Source organism: Chrysochloris asiatica, unplaced genomic scaffold (assembly GCF_000296735.1).
Source record: "Chrysochloris asiatica unplaced genomic scaffold, ChrAsi1.0 scaffold00322, whole genome shotgun sequence".
Taxonomy (NCBI): Eukaryota; Metazoa; Chordata; class Mammalia; order Afrosoricida; family Chrysochloridae; genus Chrysochloris; species Chrysochloris asiatica.
The window spans coordinates 1,517,907-1,543,208 of NW_006408840.1; the positions used below are offsets into that span (position 1 = coordinate 1,517,907).

Sequence of the window (25,302 nt, forward strand, 5' to 3'; positions counted from 1 at the left end):
ATTATTAATGGATATTTCAGCTGCTTATCTTTATTTTGAATTGTGTTCCATAAGTAAATGAAGGTTCTGAAGGCTTTGCTCCATTTGTGTCAACATAGTCAACTCTACTTTGAGGAAGCATGTCTTCATCAGTCATATTTGAAGTGCCTTCCAACCTGAGTGCCTTCCAATCATCTGTCACTATGAGGGTGGTGTTCATGTTCCACTGATTTGGTTCCAATATATTTGACAAATATTCTAATGTTCTTCATTATGTTTCAGTATTCAATATTCTGGCGCTGATAGTGTTCCACTGCTGTTCATAAAGATTTAAGTGACTAAATATTCAGAAGTAGCCCATCTCTCCTCCTTCCTAGTTTGTCTTTGTCTGGAAACTCAGCTGAAACCTATCTACCATGGGTGACCTTGCCGGTATTTAAATACCTGTGGTACAGCTTGCAGAATCACAACAACTTGCAAGCTACCACAATATGACAAACTGACAGATGAGAGGTGATATAGTATGTAGAAAAGAAAAATAATTTGGATGTTAAAACTTCCTGGGATTTGGTGTGAAGTTCAGGGATTGTGTTAATAAAGAAAAATTGATCATGGAAAATACTATTGTTTTAATTTGTTTAAATGCTGAAGACTTGAGATTATGGAGGTAAACTAGTGGTACTATGAAAATGTTAACACTTTATAATTAAATAATAAAGATGAATGGTTTGTTATTGAGGGATTCATGAAAATGCTCATAAATACTTTTTACTGTATATGTTATTTTAATGAAGAATTAGTTATCAGCTCAAGAAAAACAAATAAGAAAATGTTCGATCCAGCTATCTGATTATTCCTATACTCATTATAGATTTGTTGTTTAGTTGTGTTTGTATTATGGTATCTGTATTATTAAAATATAATAATAACATTATAATAAATTTTAATAATACAAATATCATAATACAAATACAACTAAATAAAAAATCTGTAATGACTTATTAAAATAAGAGCTCTGGTAGTGTAGTGTTTATGAGTCGGGCTGCTAGTCTCAAGGTCAGCAGTTCAAAACTACCACATGTTATGTGGGATAAAGATGAGGCTTTCTGCTCCCATAAAGATTTGCAGCCTCGGAAACCATGTATGGGGTCAGTATGAGTCTGAAGCGACTCCACAGCCAACACCACTACCGTTATTAAAATAGAAAACATTTCATCTAAAGCCCAGGTACTTTTTAAAATGATGATTCAAATGCATCGACTTCTCAAATATAGAAATGCGTGCCTGGATAGTGTTCTAAACATGATTCTATTTTATAAGACATATTTGCTGATTATGTTATTGCTTATAATAAATTATATAATTAAATATAATATTCTCTAGGAAACATATTCTTGTATTCAGAAGAGTGCTTTATATTTAATATCAGTCAATGAGGTCTTAACCCCATTTGTTACCTCAATTTAATCTGTGGGACTGAGGATTATCTTTTTCCCAGTTACCTGAGTTAACTAGATTTTCTTCTCAGGCACAACAGCATGTGGGCTCTACAAATGTCAAATCTCATATATAGACTGTTGTTGTTAATTACCTCCAGTTGGTTCCTACTTATAGTGCCCCTGTATAGGGTTTCCATGGAGTGACTGGTGAGTTTGAAATACTAACTTGTGGTTCAAACCAACTTTAAAATCCAGTGCTTTATCCCACAGCACCACACTGTAGATTGGTGGTGGTGGTGTTTCATGGAGTCGGTTCTGACTCATAGCAACCTACATAGGGTTTCCAGGGCTTTAAATGTTTATGGGAGCAGAAAGCCTCATCTTTCTCCTGTGAAACGGCTGGTAGTTTCAAACTGCTGACCTTGAGGTTAGTAGCCTGATTTGTAACCACTAGAGATGTATTTGAAAAAGGATGAAATTCCATTTTAACCTTCAAACTTAAGTCCCTTGATGAATACTATGCAGACAGTATACATTTATTTTTCATGATGACAAGGAAATACTCAATAACTCAGTGAAGTTTTTAAATTTTATTTGCAGAATAAATATTTTCTACTAAAGATGCCTGCTTTTGAGAAAAGATCTTAGGAGAAATCCTAGCCAAATATGGGAGAATTGCTAAAACCATAAAGTGATTACTGAGTATCAAATAGCTCTTATTTCTAATGCATATGATCGCTTTAACCACAAGCTCCATTCCTGTGTCTCCTATTAGCAGTTGCAGCATCCAGCGATGAAAGCCAGATTCCTATAATTGCTGTGTCTGTGACAGTGGGAGTCATTTTGTTGGCAGTGGTTATCGGCTTTCTCCTCAGCGGAAGGTAAGAGAGGAAACTGTGATTCTCATCTTTTGCAGCTGATCTCTTCATTTTCTTGAGTTGGACATTTGGCAAAGCAAATAGTAAAATAAATCAAGCAAGCAGTATGTCAGTGGATCACCTTAATGTATAGATGTGTTTCACAAGTCTTGCCTTGTCCATGTTGTTAGTAATTTTTAAGCATACAATTTTTCTTTTCCAGATATGCTCTCTTCACAGAATAGAATTGACTTGTCACTACTTATTCTGTAATTAATACTCATATGTATTTTGATTTGTTTCCCTCTCAATTGTACGTATGGTAGCTTGCTCAAGATTAGCTACTGCATTGGAAAACCTAGGTAGGCGTCTACTAGATTTATAGGAACAGTACTGATAATTCTATTCTAACAGGACATAAAGCAGACCTTCTGCTAACATGAATTTTGAGAAATAACCAGTCATTTTTTCAAAATTGATTTAATTTTCACCTACTGAATGATTTCACAATGAATGCATCAATGATGGTATATACTTCTTTAAAGTAACCTGTTTATTATTAGGTAAGATATTTTTATATATTTATTAGATATCCATACTTTTTTTCATTTTAAATAAAACTGTAAGAAGTGGAGCCCAATAAAGACTTTCGGTAGAAGTCATTTTCTGATATCAGGCTGAGCATAGTCAACCTACAAAAAGTTTTGTAATTGAACATTTTTCATTTTACATTCAGGCCATTGTTAGAAGGTATGTACTGTATGCTGTAATGAGATATGGCCACTGGGAAAAATTTTAGTATTAGACTATTATTTAAAAAAGAACAGAAAGAAAAACTTGATTTAAATCTTCATGAAAAGATTTAAACCTGCACAAGAAAATGGTAAAATGTACCATAAGACTTGAAAAAACCCAGAAAATCAATATTTGTATTGATTTTCTTACTGTTGTGCACATTTACTTTTGACTTTTCAGCACCTTTGCGACTCATAAATATACAAAACTATGTATTTTTCAATATAGTACACACTGTGTTCTGTAATGATTTATAACCATACCCTTAAATTACCATGATAATAGCTTATTTTCATAAAACAATTTTATTCCATTTGAATATCCTTTCTCTTTATATTTGAAAATTCATTTCTGCTACTTCTTGTTCATATAATAATGTTCAGTGGCTCCTTAAGAATGTAGGTAGTAATCCATGACTTTCTTTAAAATTAGAAAAGCAATTATGCATCTGTGGAACTTCTTATCTTTAAGGCGGTTTATGTTCTGTTGAAGGAAAAAAATCTTAAAGTCCCTCTTCTGCCTACCTATTTTCTTACTGATCTTTATTCTCTGAAGCTACCTGAGGTGGATGCCTACATAGATACCTTCCTAGATAAGCCAATTTCACTAGTATTGTCATAAAATCTCTGCTCAGATTTTGATTGATAAGAGAATTATGGTGATTGAGTTGTTACTAAGAAGAAAACTACAGTGGGATAATGCATCTTTTGCATCCCAAATGGGTAGATAACTATGATGTATTTGCAGAGTTATTTTGTAGTATCATTTATTTATTTTCATTTGACATGTTAATTGACTTCTTCCTTTTAATAAATTCAATAAGCATAATTTATCTTTGGGCACACGAAGATCTTAAGAAAGTGTCTTAATTTGTTGTGTCCACATTTAAAAGAAAAGTATAAAAATGGAGAGATAAGCTAAGCCTAGAAGCCTATAAATTTGCACATGTCAGTGTTTAGGACTCCTGGTGTAGTGCTGTAGGATCAGCACTGGACTGTGAACCACAGGTCGGCAGTTCACACCTACCAGCTGCTCCACAGAAAACCATACAGAATCATCATGAGTCAGGACCTACTCAATGGCACTTAACAACAACAACTGTGTTTAGAAAAAAGTACATTTGAAATATAAGAAGTATTTTATTATATCCATGGTGGTAGTGGTTGTTATGTGTCATGGAGTCAGTTCTGACTCATAGCAACCCTGTACAGTGTTTCGGAGGCTGTAAATCTTTATGGGAGCAGAAAGCCTCATCTTTTTCCAGAGGAACAGCTGGTAGTTTCTAATGGCTGACATTGAGTTTAGCAGTCCTTAGAGCTCCTTTATTATATGCATAAGATGCAGTATTTATTTAAGTGAAGTATTATTAGTATAGGAGCACTGGTGTGGCACAGTAGGTTCAGCACTACACTGCAAACTGCAAGGTCAGTGGTTCAAACCCAGCAGCCACTTCTTGGAAACCCTAAACAGGGTCACTGTAAAAATGAATTTTTTGGTAATACTTAAATAAGGATTGTTCTACTTATATGTTTATAAGCCCCTGTTCTCTAGAAATGTCAATTCTAAATATATACATATAATTGGATTTTAAATAATCATATCTATAACATTAACACTAGACAGAAGTTTGAAACAAGTTATACCTATTATTTAGCAATCACACACACACACTGTGAATTCCATATTAGCTGATTATACTGTCTAAAAACTATCTAAATTTTATTATAATTTATCAATCATAGTGAAAGAATATCTATACCTAAGAGATAAAACTTAATTTTCCACATAACTACATTCATGAATTAGGAATTCTGGTGTGGTGCTGTGGGCTAATGCATCACACTGCAGTCATTTGAACTCCAAGGTCAGTGCTTTAAGCTCACCAGCTGCTCCTTGAAAACCCTATACAGGGTCGCTATGGGTTGGAATCAACTTGACAGCACCTAACAACAACAACAAATTCATGAGTTGGAGTCCTGGTGTGACACTACAGAATAAATGCAGGATGACTAATTGCAAGGTTGGTAGTTCAAACCCACCAACTACTTCTGAGAAACCCTATACAGGGTCACTATGTGTCATAACCTGATAGAATGCACTTAACAACAACTACATTCATGGATTGATAAGATCATTTTTTCTGTATAGTTTTATGCATGTGCATTACATTGAAAAATAGCAACACCTTTTAAATTAGTGAATTGTTTATTCATATTAAAATGTTTTATAAGACAATTTAGTATTACAACTGAGCCAAGAATGCGGAGCCTATGGATTTGCACTTAACAGTATAACAAATTTCATTAAGAAGCTATCTGGGCACTATATATTTCATCAATGATTTTTGCATTAAATTTTGATTATTTTGTTTAATTACAAAAGGCATTTGATTTAGGATTTAAAAGCTATTTACTCTCCATGGACAAGTCATTTTATGTTTGTGTTATATAAATATATTTATCTAAATGCTAAATGAAAGACTTTTCCTGATTTTCTCAAGGCAATGAATTTATTATTTTTTTTATGAACTAGTAAAATTTTACTTACCTTGTAGTATCTTCTGAATTAACAAAATAAACAATTGTCAATAAAAAGATAAACAAAATAAAGAAATATTGGTAAATTATGGTTTAGTACCTGAAAGTAACCTGCTTTAGGAAAGTCTGAGGCGATTATATAATATTATCCATTCTTCTCTGTATCAACATATGACTAATAAACACACAAAATAATATGATGATTCACAGATTACCCAACCACTTTGAACTTACTTTTTTTTGTGAATTTTGTTCCTTTGATCATATACTGTATAACAGATATTTATATTTGGACAATATATATCTAAAGGGAAAAAATTGATAAAACAGTGGTGATATAGAAATATTTTTATATATTCCAAATATATCAATGTTGTATATATGTAATATTCACATAAAATATATGCTTTTATTAAAAACCTAGAAAACATGATCACAAATTATAACACAATGAATACTATGAGGACCAGCTATAGGATTTGAACAGTACCAGCTGTCTTAGCTATTTAGTGCTGCTATAAGAGAAATATCACCATGGATGACTTTACCAAACAGAAATTAATTTTCTCCCAGTTTTGAAGTCTAAAAGTTTAAATGCAGATCTCTAGCCCTGTAAAAATCTCCTTTGTTTTGTTTCTGCATCTGGAGGCCCAGCATTCCTTGGAGATCTTCGTGTCTCTTGGCATGAATTTTTCCCTGGATCTAGGAAATTCACAGTGAGGGGCACAAGTTTAAATGGTACATGTCACTCCAGGCTCTTCTTTCTTGATCACTTCTCTGTTCACATTTCTTTCCTTTGAGCTCTAGTAAGACAAAAAGGACTCCTTTTGTGGTGCCAGAGGATCAGCCCTGGATTTTAAACCACAAGATCATAAATTCCAACTCACCAGCTGCTCCTGGGAAATCCTACATACAGGGTCGCTGTGGAGATGTAGTAAAAGCACTCAATTTCAAGATTAGTTTGAACTGCAAGGTTGGTCGTTCAAACTCATCAGCTGCTCCTCAGACACCCTATACAGTGTCACTATCAGTCAGAGACAACTCTACGTCACTTAACAGTTACAACAATGAGTTAGAAACAATAGCTCTGACAGTGCATAACAGCAACAAATTATAAGGAGTTGCATGCCACACCACCAGGGAGCATAGGTCATGGTCTTGATGAGATTAAAGATGATGTCTCTCACTCTGAATCCTCTTATTGACTTGTCACATCAAATCACAGAAGGGGGATCACTACATTACTGCCCAGCCAAACTGACACAGATTTTGTTGTTGTTGTTAGACACCATTAAGTCAATTTCAACTCATTGTGATCCTGTGCACAACAAAACAAAACATGATTCTATCCTATGCCACCCTCACAATTGTTATGCTTGAGCCTGTTACTGCTGCCAACACATTCTGGTTGAGATCTTTCTATTTTTCACTGACCCTCCACTTTATCAATCATGATGTCCTTTTGCAATTAATGGTATCTCCTGGTTACATGTCTGAAGTATGATACACGAAGTCTCACCATCCTGGCTTCTAAGGAACATTCTGGTTGTACTTCTTCCAACATGGATTTGTTTGTACTTCTGATAAGGCATAATAACTTTTAATGTCCTTCTCCAATGGTGTAACTCAATGTATCAATTATCCTGACTTATTGTCCAACTTTCACATGCATATGAGGCTATTGAAATTACCATGTCTTGGGTCAGGAACACCTTAGACCTCAAACTGACACCTTTAAATGTGAACACTTTAAAGAGATCTTGTGCAGTAGATTTTCCTGATGTACTATGTCATTTCATTTCTTGACTGCTACTTCCATGAGTGCTGATTGTGGATCCAAGCAAACTGAAAACTTTGACAACTTCAATCTTTTCCCATTCATCATGATGTTATTTATTGATCAAGTTGCAAGGATTTTTTTTTTTTTTACTTTACAAATTTGGCAGTTCAAACCCACCAGCCACTCCTTGAAAACCCTATTCAGGGTCACTATGAGTCAGAACTGATTTGATAAGACTTAACAAACTGAGAGAATGAATTTCTGGTTGTTAAAGCCATCCTCTTTTATTTCTATTATGGTGGTTATGTGCCGTGGAGTCGGTTTGACCCCTAGAGACCCTGTACAGAGTTTCTGAGGTTGCAAATCTTACGGGAGCAGAAAGCCTCATCTTTCTCCCGTGGAACAGCTGGTAGTTTCGAACTGCTAACCTTGAGGTTCGCAGCCCGATTCATAACCACTACGCTACCAGAGCACCATATTTCTGTTATATATTTCTATTATGTTGGTGTTGTTGTTGTTAATTACTGTGGAGTCGGTTCCGACTCATAGTGACCCTACACAGGGTTTCCGAGGCTGTAAATCTTTACGGGAGAAAAACGCCTCATCTTTCTCCCTCAGAACCATTGGTAGTTTCGAATTGCCGACCTTCAGATTAGCAACCCAGTTCGTAACCACTACGCTAGCAGAGCTCCTTATTACTATTATAGCAGCATTAAATAACTAAGACAGGCGCCATCAAGCTGACACCGACTCATGGCAACCTTATGCACAAGAGAACAAAACACTGCGGGTCCTGTGCCATCCTTAGAGTTGTTGAGGTTCTCCTTCTTTTTCACCGACCCAATACTTTACCAAATATGATGTCCTTTTCTAAGGACTGTTCCTTCTGATAATATGTTCAATATATTTGGAATTAAGTCTCATCATTGTCACTTCTTAGGGGCATGCTGACTCTACTTTTTCCAGTAGAGATTTGTTTCTTTTTCTGGCAATCTAGGGGCATTTCCAATATTAGTCTACAATATTATAATTCACATGAATTAATTCTTTGGTTTTCCTTATTTAATGTCCATCCTTCACATACACATGAGATGATTTAAAGTATTATGGATTGAGTTAGACACACCTTGGACTTCAAAGTGACATATTTTTGTCTTTAATGCTTTGAGGTGCAATCCATACTGAAGGCTGTGATCTGTGATCATTCTCATTGACTCCTGGGGTGGTGCTGTGAGTTGATGCGCTGGACCACAAAGTCGTTTTGAACTGTACGGTCGGTGGTTCATGGTCACCAGCTGCTCCTTGAAACCCCTATATAGGGTCACTCAATGGCACTTAACAACAAAATCTTCCTAAACTATAGAGTCCTGGTGTGGCTTTATGGGATAAACACTGGACTGCTAACCCCATGTTTTGTGGTTCAGCTGCTCCACGGAAACCCTGTACAGAATTGCTATGGGTCAGAACTGATTTGATGACATTTAACAAACTGTAAGGGAATGAATTTCTGGTTGTTAAAACCAATCATTTGTGATATTTCTATTATAGTAGTGTTAGATAACTAAGATCGATGCCATTAAGTTGACTGACTTACGGCAACCTTATGCACAAGAGCGCAAAACACTGTGTGGTCCTGTGCCATCCTCTTGGTTGTTGAGATTCTGTTTCTTTTCCACAAACCCTCTACTTTACCAAATATGATGTCCTTTTCTAAGTACTGGTTTTTCCTGATAACATGTTTGATGTACTTGTAACTAAGTCTTGCCATTGTCACTTCTGAGGGGCATATGAGCTGTGTACGTCTTCCAACAGAGAGTAGCTTGTTCTTCTGGCCATCCAGGGTATTTTCTGTATTCTTCTCCAATGTCACAATTCAAACAAACCAATTCTTTGGTTTTCTTTACACATTGCCCAGCTTTCACATGAGTATAAGATCATTGAAAATATCATGGATCAAAGCAAGCACTATTTAGACCTCAAAGTAACATTGTTGTTGTTGTTAGGTGCCGTGGAGTCGGTTCCGACTCATAGCGACCCTAGAAAGGGTTTCCGAGGCTGTGAGTCTTTACGGGAGCAGACTGCCTCATCTTTCTCCGGAACTGCTGACCTTGCGGCTCGCAGCCCGATTCGTAACCACTTTGTTCTTAAATACTTTGATGTCTTATGCAGCATATTTGCCCAATGAATTACCTAGTTTTGATTTCTTGATTGCTGCTTCCATGAGAATTGATTAAGGATCTTAGAAAAATTAAATCCTTGTCAACTTTAATCATTTCTCAATTTATCATGATATTGTTTATTGGTCCAGTTTTGAGGATGTTTCTTTTATTTACATTGAGTAGTAATCCATGCTGAAGGCTTTGAATCCATACAGAAGATCTGTAGTCTTTGATCTTCATGAGCAGGTTTCTTTTCACTTCCCCAAGCTAGGTTGTTAAGGGTCCTAAAAGACTAGAAAGTCTTGATTTTGAAAAATATTGTTCATTTTTCACTATATTTGAGCAACACTGCATGCTTTTTTACTTAAGAAATATGAGTCTTATAGAATTTGTGTTAAAATATATGGCCGTGTTTTTTAGATTAATAAAAATATAGATTTTATGTGAGTATTATATACAGTCATTATTGATATTTTTGCAATATATAAAATCGTTCTATATTAACAATATTTTATCAAATTATATTCCATTGAATCACATTTTGTCTAATAGTAGATGTCTGGTATATAGTATCATAAAGCCATAAAAGAGAGTAAATTCAAAGTGATAGAGTAGTGTATTCATCATTATATTATTTTATTTGCTTTATTCAATCACATTCTTTCACAGAAATGGTGGGAATATATTGGATATAATCTTAGACTATTGTTAGAAAAGATTGTTTTCAGGTATTCAACATAATTTTGCAGCATTGTGTTAGGTTTGCCATCACATTTCTTCAATTAGTTTACCTTTCTTTTGACAATTATTTATTTTGTTAATTCAGAACTTATTAGGAACTACAAAGTAAGTGACATTTTCTTAGTTCATACAAAAATTACTGAATGTATTGCCTTGAGAGAGGCAGGAAAAGACTTCTAAGGATCACTTTCATGTAGCTTATAAATAAATGTATTTGTATAACCCAAACATAAAATAACTTGTCCAAGAAGAGTAAAATATGATGGATACACACATTTTAAATCCTAAATCCAATTCCTTTTGGAATTCAACAGAATAAAATAATGAAAATACCATGCAAAAATTGTTGATAAAATATATAATTTTCAGATTGATTCTTAATGAAATTTGTTATCTTTTCTATTGCAAATCCTTAGGACCTGCATTCTAGGTTTGTGTACACTATTAAACTGTATTATAGGATAAGCATTAGACTGCTAACCACAAGCTTTGCAATACAACCCTACCAGCTTCTCTTTGGAAACCTAATGCAGAGTATGTGAGTTGGAATTGACTCGACCACACTTAACAACAACAAGAAGCAATACATTAATTTGGAAAGTTTTACTATTTTTCAAAGTAATAGATAGCTATAAAATAATACACAAAAATAATCTAACATGAATTACATACTTCATACTACTAAGCAGTGTTCTAAATACTGTATATATAATACCTTATTTAATATTTTTAAAACACTCTATGTGAATGTTAGTTCTCTCCCCAGTTTACAAAAGATTTAAAAAAAAAATTTCACCAAGCAAGGGTCAAAGTGGAAAATTCTCACCTTTGTTGCCAACAAAATGACAAAGGTCAGCATAAATCAGTTCCTAAAAGGTGAGATAGTCTCAGATCCCATCTTCTCACTTTTTCATCCTCTTTAGTAGCTACTCATGTAGCATAATCTTCCCAAGCCGTACCACTCAGAGTTGGATCAGAATTCAAAGTTAGGCATCATCACTCAGATGCTGCCTACGCTAAATTTCTCAGACACCTTTGTGATCCTTAGAACCAATTCTATTAACAGTGATGCTATAAAACATAGTAGAACTTACCCATAGGTTGTCACAGACTGCATCCTTATGAGAGCAGATCAACATATTTTTTTCTCATCCACGGTGGTAGATTAGTGGATGATGGGTTCTAAATGCCAACCTTTCAGTTAAACAGCCAAGCATCTAATTACTGTATCATCAGGGCGTACTTTTATAAGTATGAAGTTGTACTGGTGTGGCAGTGTAGGATAAGCACAAGGTCAGTGGTTCAAACCCATCAGCAGCTCATTGGAACCTAATGCAGGGTCACTATGAGTCAAAAACAAAACAAAACAAAAAAAACCTCCATGGCACTTAACAACAACAACATAAAGTTGTCAAGGATTCCATTTTCTTGGATCCACAGTCAACAATCATAGAAGCAACAATGAAAAGTTAAATGATGTATTACATTGGACAAATCTGATGCAAAAGACTTCCTTAAAATGTCAAAGAACAAAGATATCACTAAGAACTAAGATATGCTTGGCCCAAGGCCTGATATTTAAAATCACTTAATATACATGCAAAGTCTGGGAAAAACAAGGAAGGATAGATGCATTTGAATTACGGTGTTGGTGATGAATATTGAACATATCTTGGACTACAAGAACAACAAACAAGTCTGTATTGGAAGAAGTCCCTAAGACACTAGTATGGCAAGACTTAGTTGCATGTACTTTGGACATGTTATCAGGATGGACGAATCCTTGAAATAAGACATTATACTTGGTAAAGTAGACGATCAGCATAAAAAAAAAAAAAAAAAAAAGATGTATTGATGTAGTGACTACCACAACAGGCTCAAACATAACAATTGAGTTGTGAGAATTGTTATGTTTGAGCCCATTGTCACATTCATTTTGTTATACATAGTGTTGCTGTGAGTTGGAATCAAATCAACAGCATCTAGCAACAATAAAACTGAAAATTTCTAATAATTAAAAAAAAAAATCCTAATAGTATGTTGTTGTTGTTGTTGTTGTTGAGTGCCATCGAGTCGGGTCCGACCCATAGCGACCCTGTACAGGGTTTCCGAGGGTGTAAATCTTTACGGGAGTAGAAAGCCTCATCTTTCTCCCGCGGAGCGGCTGGTAGTTTCGAACCGCTGACCTTAAGGTTCGCAGCCCGATTCGTAACCACTACGCTACCAGATATCTAAAATGCTGTCCACTACACAATTATACCATTTTCCACCATTTTATCATACTGTGGTGGTGGCTTGTATGTTGTTGTGATGCTAGAAGATGTATCACCAATATTTCAAATACCACCAGGGTCACCCATGGGGAAAAATTCTCAGTGGAGGTCTTAGTCTCAGACTAAGACTATGAATGAGAACCTGGGGATATACTTATGAAAATAAGTGCGAAGTGAAAATCATGTGAATAACAGTGGAACATTTTCTTGCTGGAAGATGAGTTCCTCAGATACTCAAAATATATCTAAGGGAATCTGCTATAAAAGAAAAAACAACACAAAACAAAAAAACTGCTTAACATTTTCAAATGCAAATATGTCACATCGAGGACTAAGGTTCATTTGACCCAAAATATGGTATTTCCAATCACCTCATATGTTTATGAAAACTAGAAAGTGAATAAGATAAAAGAAAATTGATACATTTGCATTGTAGTGTTGTCAAAGAATATAAACCATGGACTACCAGAAAAATGAGTTCATTTGTCTTTGAAGAAGTACAGCCAAAATGTTCCTTAGAAATGAGAATGACAAGATATTGTATATGTTATAAGTAGGGACCAGTCTTTGGAGAAGAACATCATGCTTGACTCAGTGAAAAAAAGAAAGACAATTAATTAAATGAATTCATACAGTGGATGCAACAATGGGCTCAAATGTATCAACAATTGTTAGGATGATGCAGCACAAGACAGTATTTGGTTGTGTTGTAGAAAGGGTGTCTGTGTGTCAGAAGTGACTCAATGGCACATAACACAGCAATGCAATTTGAGATACACATGTCAAGAATAATTTGGCACAAATGTGTTCTTTAAAGAGTTAATACTACTAATCAAAATGAGGTTATTTGTGTAGCACTTTGAGAACGTTACATAAAGGTACATTTGTGTAGGAATTTCCAGTGATAGGAGAATGAGAAATCAGTTGTGAGGTAGCAGGAGACTAGATACTTGTGGTATCACAGAAAGGAGAATGGCTAAAAACTTAACTAAGAAGAGAGTGAAGAAGTTACTACTGGATTCGTCAGCTTTTTCTTGATTCATTTCTCATATTCCCAGAAAATTTCCAGAAAACAATGTCCTTGTTCCAATCAAATTTCCTACTAATTCCAAACTTATTACTATAATCAAGGAAAAGAAGGCCTGGTAGCATAAAGGATTTCAAGTTGCTGCTAACTGTAAGGTCAGCAATTTGAATCTACCAATTGCACCATGAGAGAAAGATGAGGATTTCTGATGCTGTAAAGATTTACTGTCTGGGACCCTGTACAGGGTTGCTATGGGTTGGAAATGACTCAATGGCTCACAACCACCACCACCGCCATAATCAAGGAAATGCAGTGCACTGACTGGTCCAAGTGCATGATAGGATCTCAAATAAGAACGTGATGAGGTGGTCATTCCCATACAAAGCATGGGCAATGAAAATTTTAAAAGAGGACTTCACTCTGTACCTTTGCTCATGCGTTTCATTTTCTTAGAATATTCTTTCTACTTCTCAAAGGTTTAAATTGTACCCATTTGTCAAAACCAAAATTAAACATTCTTTTCCAACATAAATCCTTGTGCAAATCTCTTAGAGTAAGAAATGATTTCCTTCTCCAGAGTCATAGAATTATTTATTAATAATTATAATAGAATTTAACACTGTCAAGCTCAAATTATAGTAAATTATAAACATTTTATCTCTCCTGACCTTCAGTAAGTACTTTGAGGATAAAGACTTTGGCTCTTCAGCTTTCACAAAGAATACCTCATAAATAATTGAATAAGAGTTAAACTATGAATCAATCTACATTTGAAATGCTCAGTATCATTTTCCTGTATTAATGTGCATAGTAAGGAAAGTGAAAATTATTACCAATTGTGACATAAACAAAATTGAAGACCCAAGTCATAATTGTGCTTCCTTTCCAAGTACTAAGGACTTTTGTGTCATCACAAAGCTAAATATAATTATCAATATTTCATAGAAATTAATAAATCTGCATAGTTTAATATATTGTGATATAATATCTATATATGTGAAAACCCATGTTAAAACACATGATGACATCAACCCTCTCATCATTCACATGTGCTCTAATCCATGTTGTATGTATTAATAAATTTGACATCTCTAGCAAGATCAACCACTGCTAGTCTGTCAGTATGTCATACTGTGATGTCTTGCATGTTTCTGTGATTCTGGAAGTTATTCCACGGGTATTTTAAATACCAGTAGGGTCACCTATGTTGGAAAGATTTCAGTTGAGCTTCAGAAGAAGACAGACTAGGAAGAAGGAGAGACAGACTACTTTCAGATATTTAGTCACTGAAAACTCTATGGACAATAGTGAAGCACTGTCAGCCCAAGAATGATGACTATAGAAACATGGTGAAGAGCACCAGAATAATGTCACACACAGTGCTGGAAGAAGAGCCGCTCAGGTTAAAGGGACTCAAAATATGAATGTGGAAGACAGAGTTGGCCTAGATGATGCAAATCGAGTAAAACCATTGGGGCCTTCATTTTCTGATGGGGCACAACTTAAAATTAAGAGAAACAGATGTAAACATTCATTAATCATTAGAAGATGGAATTTACAAATTATGAATATAGGATAATGGGAAGCTGTCACATATGAAATGGAATGCATAAACATTAACATCCTAGGCATTAGTGAGCTGAAATGGACTGGTGTTGGCCATTTTGAATGTGACAATCACATAGTTTCCTATGCCAGGAATGACAATTTGAGAAGGAATGGCAGTGCATTCATCATCAAAAAGAACATATCAAGAACTGTCTTAAAGTAAAACACTGTCAGTGCTAAGATAATATCCATACACCTACAAGGAAGACCAGTTAATACCACCATTGTTCAAATTACCCAACAAATACTAAAGCCAGTGAAATTTATTTTGTTTTGAAATTGATCAAACATGCAAATGAAGATGTATTCATAATTACAGGTGATTGGAATACAGAAATTGTAAACAAAGATCAGAAGTTGGAAAATAAGACTTTGGTAATGGAAACGGTGCTAGGTATCACTTGAGAGAATTTTGCAAGACCAATTATTTATTCATTGCAAATACAATTTAAAGCAACATAAAAGATGACTATTCACAAGGACCTCACCAGATGAAATACACTGAGATTAAACTGACTACATCTGTGGAAAAGCCCCATAACATCAGCAAAAATAAGGCCAGGGGCAGACTGTGGAACAGACCATCAATTGCTATGTGCAAGTTCAGGCTAAAACTGAAGAAAATTAAATTAAGTCCACAAGTTACAAAATATTGCCTTGAATTTATACATCCCTCCAGAATTTATACATCATCTGAAGAACAGACTTGATGCATTAGACATAAAGGGCTAAAGACCAGAGAAGTTGTGGGATGACATCAAGAACATCATACAGGGAGAAGGCAAAAGGTCATTAAGAAGACAAGAAAGAAGGAAAAGACCAAAATGGATGTCAGAAGAGACTCTGAATGTTGCTCTCCAGTGTAGACATGCTAAAACAAATGGAAGAAATGAGGAGGTAAAAGAGTTGAATAGAAAATTTCAAAAGGCAGTTCAAGAAGACAATGACAAACATTATAATGATATGCATAAAGACCTGGAATTAGAAAACCACAACAGAAGAACATGCTCAACAATTCCCAAGCTTAGGAAACTAAAGAAAAAAATTCAAGCCTAAACTTGAAATACTAAAGGATTCTATAGTAGAAATACTGAATGATGGAAAGAGCATCAAAAGAAAATGGAAGGAGGAGGTGGGGCTTTATGAAAGATAGGGTAGAGATGCAGTGAAGTTCACCGTCAACAATACCACAGAATACCAAGTGAAGCGGGTTCAGGGTAGAGCTCCAAGTCTCTGAACCACATATGTAGGAATATTTAAAAAGGTTGAAGACTTATAGCTAGTAAGAAATTGCATACTTTTGAATCTGTCTAGCTCAGTGGCCTGGGAGCTGATAATCTGCATGAGACCAAATGGCTAGACCAAGCCAGGGAAAAGACCTACTATGGAAAAATGTCACGGAAACCTTGGAGCAAATGTAGACAATACATTTTGTTGGTTTTGCATTGTTCTGATTTTTTTTTTTTTTTTTTTTTTTTTTTTTTGGTATTTGTTCATTCCCCACCCACTGTTTGCACATTTCCATTCTGGTGACTAGAGGGGTTGCCCAGCGAGTGGACACCCCACACCCACACCACTGGTGGGTTCTTCATTCACACATACACACAGATACTTTCAGCAATATATAAGAAAGAGGAAAGAAATGGAAGAACAAGACGGATGGGAAAACAATTAGGCAGGTTTGCATCGGCTGAGTAGGAAAGAGGTAAATAATGATGTATGCACAACCTTAGAACAACAGGGCCCTGGGACACAGGGATTCATACATGGTTGGAATGGGCAAAAGAGGGGAAATAATGTTAAAATGCTTGGCTGTCTTTTGAATCTTGGTTTCCTTGGCATATCATTATAAAACAGACACTTGGGGTGGGGGAGAAAGGACTAGCCAGAAATATCACCCTAGAAAGCTTGTAAGTCCATCTTCTGCCTATAACTGATTGCAATACCTAAAATGGTGCTACAACATGCCCAGTGAAGGAGGCGTCCTATGGAGCCTCTGCATTACATAAGACCATAGGTAGAATCCTGAACTCCATCCAGAATCTTCTGAGGTGAGAAATTCCCACTTGAAAGGACAAACAGACCAGCCTGGAGAGGCTAGAAGAACAGAAGATACTTCCTGAATTAAAGACCTACAAGAAAAATACAAAACAATAATGGCAGTCTGACTGATTACTATAAGAACAAGCAAGTTGTTCACCCAGGAGACATCAAGGCAAGTGGTTGGGTCCCCTCAAGGCAAACCCCCTTCCAAAACTAAAACTCAATGGGAATACACGAGCACACATGTGCACTGATTGGTGACTAGGTTGGTCACTGATAAGGGGAAGTGAGGGAAAAACAGCAATGAAACTGTGAGCTAAGCCCTACAACATTCAATAGACTCCTGTGAACTCTGGTAGAGACCTGGTTGGCCAGCAGTGTGGCAAGACCTGAGGACTCTTGGTCCAGAGTTAGTGACATAGCCACAGAGGACTAGAGTGGAGAGTGAAGCATCCAGTTGATAAGAACAGAAGGCATATGCACAAGAACACCCACACTTGAAGATAATACTCACTTGATCTGGCTTCAATGACTGGATGATCAGAGCTCAACTAGAAGAAGAAAGAAGAGGAAAAAAAGAGTAATCTGATACAATTTGATCAACTTGACCTACACCTATGCAATAGCATAAAAAAGGGAACAAATCTTTACAGCGAGGATCATTCCCACCCCTCCATACACAGAGTAAACAGGGATGGGCAGTTTGGAAATTGGCTACCCAAAATGGGAGTACTACAAAGCCAAGAAGCAACTGGCCTACAAGCTTTCAAGAGGGAGCCTAGATCCAGAGGGTGCAGAGGAAGGCATATTATCCACTGAGTAGTACCCAATCTCTCTGGGTGGGACTGATGAAAGGAGATGGGGATACATCTCTTGTGGTACATTAGTGAATAATTTTTATCATGACTGATTGTGAGGGTTGGAAATGTAAAGATAGATTTTTTTGTAGCAAAAGGAGGTGAGTGATTGACCTTGCAGTCCAGGAGCGGAGTTCACATCAAGGGGGAAGAGTGGAGTGTGGGACCCTACCCAGGAAACAGTGACACCAGAGAGGGAGGCAGAGATGATGACGTTGAGAGATGGAGCAGCTGGGGACTCTAGACCCAGAAAAGGAGAGAGGCTGTGTGCTGATGACTTGGAGGAAGGCTTGCAGGGTGTACCCTTTGGTTGATTGATGCATGGAGGGGATTGTAACCATAGCAATGAAATTATATACCATAGGTTGAATGTAAAGCTAATGTTCTCCCATGTAAATGATCACATAATTAACAATAAAACATTAAAAAAAAGAAAATGGAAGGTATACACAGAGTCACTGTACAAGAAAAAGATGGTCAATATTCAACAATTTATAGAGGTAACATATGATCAACAGCCAGTGATACTGAAGGAAGAAGCTAAAAGTGCATTTAAGGAATTGACAAAGAAGAAGGCATTGGGAACTGATGGAATACAATCTTATCTCTCAAAATCTGATGTAGCACTGGATGCACTCACTTATAAATGCCAGGATATTTGGAAAAAATCTACCCTGCCAACTGATAGGTAAGGATTCATATTTGTGCTCATTCTAAATTTAGGTCACCCAAATGAGTGCAGAAATCATGGGACAATATCTTTAGTATCCCATGCAGTGAAAATTTTGCTAGAGATAATTAAAAAACGGCTGCAACCATACATTGAAAGAGAACTTCCAGATGTTCAAGCTAGATTCAGAAGAGGACCTAATATGAGGGATATCACTGCTGATGTCATATGGATATTGACTGAAAGCAGAGAAAGTAAACACCAGAAAGATGTTTACCTGTGCTTTATTACCTATCCAAAGACTTTTGATTGTGTGGATCATGGCAAATTATGGACAACATTGAAGAGAATGAGTAGTCCAGAACACTTACTTGTGCTCATGAGAAAACTCTACATAGACCAAGAGGCAGCTGTTCAATTAGAACAAGAAACACTGAATGGTTTAAAATTAGGAAAGTTGTGTGCCAAGGCTGTATTCTTTCACCATACTTATTCAATCTTTATGCAGATCAAATAATCTGAGAATCTGTACAGTTACTGTGAGTTGAAATCTACTGAACAAAACCTAACAACTGCACAACAATATAACAAGGATTATAAAGTTATAGAATTAGTATCTTGATAAGGAAAAAAATAAGACTATAGGAAAATATTTTATTCAAATTTGAATTCAATTTTAAATAATATTAAAATATTTATAATTTAACTGTATTCACTACTTTTAGAAAAGATCTCATTAAAAGAAAATCTCAGTTGTTTATGAATTATCAATAGAGGTGAAATTAAAAACTATAATAAATCTAGACATGTGTATTGATTTAATGTCTGAGAGGTGTTATCCCTTCTATTGTCTCATAATTACATGCTTTTTTCCTTCAAAGACCCTGAATCAGAAAGAATTACAGAGCAATTAATAATTTTTTAATGACTAAAAAATGTGGATCAGGACAGAGTAATTTCATGGAAGAAGACTGGAGCAAAGCAACAACTAATTGCCCACTGTGGAAAATAAATCATACTAGGAAACTTAACCCAAGGGCTTGTAGTCTCAATTGCTCACATTATTGACTACCCACATGCCATTTCTCACAATTCAAATATGTGAAAATCACTGCAACTTTCAGGAAGTTATATTGAGGTAAACACTTGACAGGAAAGATTCTATTCATGATGCTGGAGACAAGTTAACATCATTGATTGACATTTCAAAGAAGATGCAAATCATTTTAGTAAAGTAACTAGAGGATCTCAGATTTCAAAGATGAATCAGAAAGCAGGTCAAGCTGTCAAAGAGCAAAATAAGCTCTGTGTCTGCAGCTTGATTTGGCAGAAGTATAAAAGTGTGGCCTCCTTTGTAATAAGGGACTGGTTGGTATGCCAGAAAATGCTGAGCTATTGTGGAAGACCCTGCTAAATTTGTAGAAATCTTACTGTGTTTCCCAGAGCTCGCAATGAAAAAGGTTCTCACAAAACTTGATACTCAGATCCATAAAGAAATGTAATAGTATTTCCCTGTGCCAAAGGTTAAATAAAACATCCTCTGAGAAGAAGAAGAAGAAAAAAAGTCAGTTAATTTCCTAATCTATGTGTAGAGGAATACGTATTATGGGATTGCAAATGACCTAAAAAAATCACAAGTTATATGATAAAACTGCTTGAAGCTGCACTTGATAAAGATCTGCATTCTTTTTGTATCATTGCATAAATCTAGATAGAAATAAATGTTTCTAAAGAATTAGCAGCTCAGTCTCAAACAGTTCAATTTCTTTATTATGAGAATGGACTGATTTAGATATATCAGATATCTCTTAGAATCATAGTGCTACAAAGAGTACAGATGTAACAGCTAAAGTTTTGTGTCAACTTGACAGAACCAGGATTCTCAGTGGTTTAGCAGTTAAATTGCAATAATCTGCCATCATGAGATCTAATGTAATGTAATCACTTCCACAATGACATCTTCTATGTGCTGTCAATCAACCGAATAAAAGTTTCCTAGGGGTTGTGGCCTGCAACACTTTTCACCTTATAAGTGATAAAATGAGAAAGAAGTAAGCAGAGAAGGAGGGACCTATTACAACCAAGAATAAAAAGCAGGTTGGAATCCCTTCATTGTGAAGCTCCTAGATCCAGGGAAAGATTGATGCCAAGACATATGGAGATCTCCAAGGAATGCTGGGCCTATAGATATTGAAGGAGGAAAGGCTCTTTTTCCGGAGCAGGTCCTCTTGTGTTTGGACTTCAGATTCTTAAACTGTGAGGTAATACATTCATATTTTGTAAAACCAACCACTTGCAGTATTTCTGTTATACCAGCACTATATAACTAAGACAAGTATCCCCCCAGTTATTTAAAGTTCACTTTATTCCATTTCACTTTTATGAAAGCTCTACATTAACACTTGCTTTTGGTGGCCAAATGAAATCTGAAGATTTTTGCTTGTACAGAAAAAGGCTGGAAGTGAAAGTGGCATTCAGCATTTGTTTTGCATTCAACTGTTAAAGGGGCAGAGCAAATGCAGAGCAGCTAGAGTGGATTGCCCTACTCCTTCCCCAGGAATAACAATCAGTACTCTGGAATGCAGCTGCCATAAATAAATGTGTTAATGTTATGTTGCACCCTGTTGTGACACTATGGGTTAATGCGCTGGACTGCAAAGTTGATTTGAGCTTCAAGGTTGGTGGTTCAAACTTATCAGCTGCTCCTCAGAAACCCTATACGGAGTTGCTATGTGTAGGAACTCACTCATGTCGGAACTCACTCAGCAACACTTAACAACAACAGTAAGTGTTATGTTAGGTTGTATGTGTTATTCACTGGATCTGAGAATGCTAATTTTCCCCATATGTTATTGTTACTAAGTGCCATGGAGTCAGTTCTGATTCATGACAATGCTGCATAGGGTTTTCATGTAGCTGCTGGTGCGTTTGAACCACTAACTTTATGGTTAGCAGTCCAGTGCTTATCCTAAATCTCCACATCAGTACTCCTTTGCCATATAAACTGTGGTACTTACTTCTTTGTTTTACAATTGTTCAGCTCTACTTTTGTTAGATGGGAAAGTCTGTATTCTATCCCAGTTGTCTTGCTTACCAAAATTGGTTTTGAAAAATTTCAAACATTAGTTTAATTCAGTTTGAGGGAGACCTGGAGAGACCTGAGCTATGAAATTATTTTACTTATTCTATAATCAGCTATAAACAGTCTGTTAACATTGCATTATTTTATAAGGTAACTACAAGTGTCAAAATTTGCATTCCCATATTTTAAGACCACCACTATCTGTCAGTTTGCAATACTGTGGTGGCTTGGGTGTTGCTGTGACACTGGAGGTTATATCACCAGTATTTTAAATACCAGCAGGGTTTCCCATGGTATTTAATGGACAGGCTTAAGATGAGCTCCCAGACTAAGACAAACTAGGAAGAAGGAGAAAATGATTATTTCCAAATATTTAGTCACTTAAAACCTTAGGAAAAGGAGGGAAACACTATCAGATAGCACCATAATATAGAATATTGAAATAATGATTGTGAGGTTGGCACAGGACCAGGCACTGTTTCCTTCTATTATACATAGGGTCACTATGAATTGGTACTGACTTGATGACACCTAACAACAACAACATATTTTAAGAAAACTTAAAAGAAATCCCCCAATTTTTCAGATTGCAGTGAATTCTGTACTAAATAAACTCAGTAGGCTTTATTTACTTCTTTATTTATTCATTTATTCATTCAATTTATTTATTTATTTATTTATTTATTTATTTATTTATTTATTTATTTATATCATTGGTCTTAGGCATTTTATTTATTTATATTGTATTCCTACTATCTCTCTCATTACTCCCTTGACTTTTTAATCTCATGGAAAAATAGCAGGTTGTTGTTATGTGCTGTTGGAGATTCCAACTCATAGCAACCCTGTAATAGGGTTTCTGAGGCTGTAAATCTTTACAGAAGCAGAAAGCCTCATCTTTTATCCTGTGGAACAGCTGGTAGTTTCTACCAGCCTGATTTGTAACTGAAAGGGAAAAAACAACCCGTTGCCCCGCCCATGCCCATAGGGCACACCAGATGGCCCATCTAGAGACTTTTATGCAGGGTGAGGAAGAGGAAGTTGACCTCTCCTGGAAAGAGAAGGCAGGAGGCAGAAGAGAAGAGAGAGTCAACGGGAAGGGAGTGGTCTTATATAGGTTCAACAGGAAGGGCGTGATCATTGCTGCGGTAATTTATCTCTGGCCTATCAAAAGCCATGTTGCCCTTTAAACTATGAGCCTTGTAGCTTAGGGCTGGGAAACAGACAAAATGGAGTTGAAGGGAGAGGAGAGGGAAGAACCCGGAAGGTACAGCCTAAAATGGCAGACCTGATATTGTAACAGTAACCACTACCCTACCAGAGTTCCTTATGTATTATATTGTTGGCGTATATTTGTTCTCATAGCCTATTCATGTTTTCCTCTCTCATGTGTCCACTAACATTGTAGATAGCTCTATCAAGTTCAGTAATTATTGAAGTGGAACTTCTGTTTCAAATTATAGTGTCTTTTTGTTGTTAACTTCCTGGGTTTTGTTTTTGTTTTTGTTTTTTTTAAGTCCCAAACAGTTAATTCACTCAGTTACAAACTGAAAGATTTGAGGTTCAACTACACCCAAAGGACTGGAATCTACTGCTGAAAATTCAGCCATGATTAACCTAAGGTCACATCTGTACTTTGACCTACAGGGTAATCATAAGTATAAGTTTACTTCAATACAACTGAGCTTAGGCTTAAAATGACTGTATTTTGTTAGTTTGTTTTCCTTTTTAATATTAATTGTCTTCTTTCTGCATGTATGATCTGATGTTCAATGTTTATCATATTCTCTTGGATATAGCTAAAGTCCTTACTAAGCTTTTTAAGATTGTTACTTTTGTAAAATTCCAGTTTTCAGTGTGACAATCCAACCAGTATATATTTTAAAGATATAGAACTTTTTTTTTTTTAATTTACTACAAGTAAAATTATCAGGAAAAAAGTCTATAAGTTCATTCTTCCTGAAAAAAGAAACAAAACAAACAAAAAACCAAAACAATAAAATGCAATTGTAGCTACAAATGATGAACACCTAATCAAATGTGATTTTAAACAAATGGTATCAGAGCTGGGCTATAAATGGTACTCTTTCTATTTTTTTGGCTAACAAGCTTAACACTACTTTTTTGCAACTTTATCTTCCCCTACTTTTCACACTACCATTCCCAAAATAAATTAAAACCTAAAAGAAGTGAACACAAGGAGGTTAATTATGACATCTATAAATTCTCCTGAAAGGAATCACAGAAATAGCCCTGGTTGATCTGTGAAAGGACTGAAGACTATGTTCTCTGGAAGATGTGTGTAGCATTTTTATGCTTCTACTAATAGAAGCAACTACATTAAGAAACTCATATCTTGATTATTGGAGGCAACATCTGTTGGAGAAAGAAGCACGAGATTCAGTATTTTCTTACTAGTACAATTATTCCAACCTAGATTCTGGATATTGGGAAACATAATTAAGATGGTTATTGTTGTTAAGTGCAATAGAGTTGTTTTCAATGTATAGGGACTCTGTATAGAATTTCTGAGGCTATTAATCTTTGCAGTAACAAAAGGCCACATCTTTCACTCTAAGAGAAGTTGGAGAGTTTGAACTTCACATCTTGTGGTTAGAATTCCAGTGTTTATCCTTCAGAGATTGAGTGTTCCTAATTAGGATAGTAGTTGATGGCAAACTTGATTCCATATATTTTTCTTAATTTGAACTAGTAAATGTTCTGTCTTCATAATTTCACCATATAACAATAGAAGTCTTTTTAACAAACATGATTTAATATTAAAGAATAATAAAAGGAAAAGAAAAAAAAAAGTGAAGCAATGCATATAATTCTGAATTATGTTTTGGTGAGATGAGAAATGAGTAGTCCAAATCAGTGGCATCATTTTGAATGCTATTGGTTTATGAAATCATTAAAGTTGGAGAGGTGACATTGTTTAAGTAGGATTTTCATTCATGAAATAATTTTAGATCGTGGATATTTGCTGAAACAGAGAATAGCAGATGTTTACCTATGCTTTACTGACTATGCAGAGGCTTTTGACTATGTGGATCAGGACAAGCTATGGACAACATTACAGAAGATGAGTAATCCAGAACACTTAATTGTGCTAATGAAGAACCTATACATAGACCAAGAGGCAGTCATTCAAATAGAAAAGAGGACACTGAATGATTTAAAATCAGGGAATTTGCATGCCAGTATTATATTCTGTCACCATACTTATTCAATCTGTATGCTGAGCAAATAATTGAGAAGTTGGATTATATGAAGAAGAATATGGTATCTGGATTGGAGGAAGACTTATTACCAATCTTCAGTGTGAAGGTGATACAACCTTGCTTGCTGAAAGTGAAGGGGACTTAAAATACTTACTGATGAAGATCAAAGACCATAGCTTTCTGTATGTGTTGCATCACAATGTAAAGATAACAATTGCCCTCTTCACTGGT

At 35.6% G+C, this 25,302-nt stretch overlaps 1 protein-coding gene across 4 annotated transcripts in view; it reads left to right on the top strand.

The window, feature by feature from the left end:
- The window catches only part of EPHA5 (EPH receptor A5), a 688,281-nt gene that overhangs the window by 548,798 nt on the left and 114,181 nt on the right, over window positions 1–25,302 (top strand). For 2 of the 4 annotated variants that reach the window (XM_006875349.1, XM_006875351.1), the window contains exon 9: window positions 2,194–2,299. In XM_006875349.1, coding sequence (XP_006875411.1) covers window positions 2,194–2,299 — 106 coding nt within the window. The remainder of the gene's footprint in view (window positions 1–2,193; window positions 2,300–25,302) is intronic. The other 2 variants (XM_006875350.1, XM_006875352.1) reach the window with 1 other exon arrangement.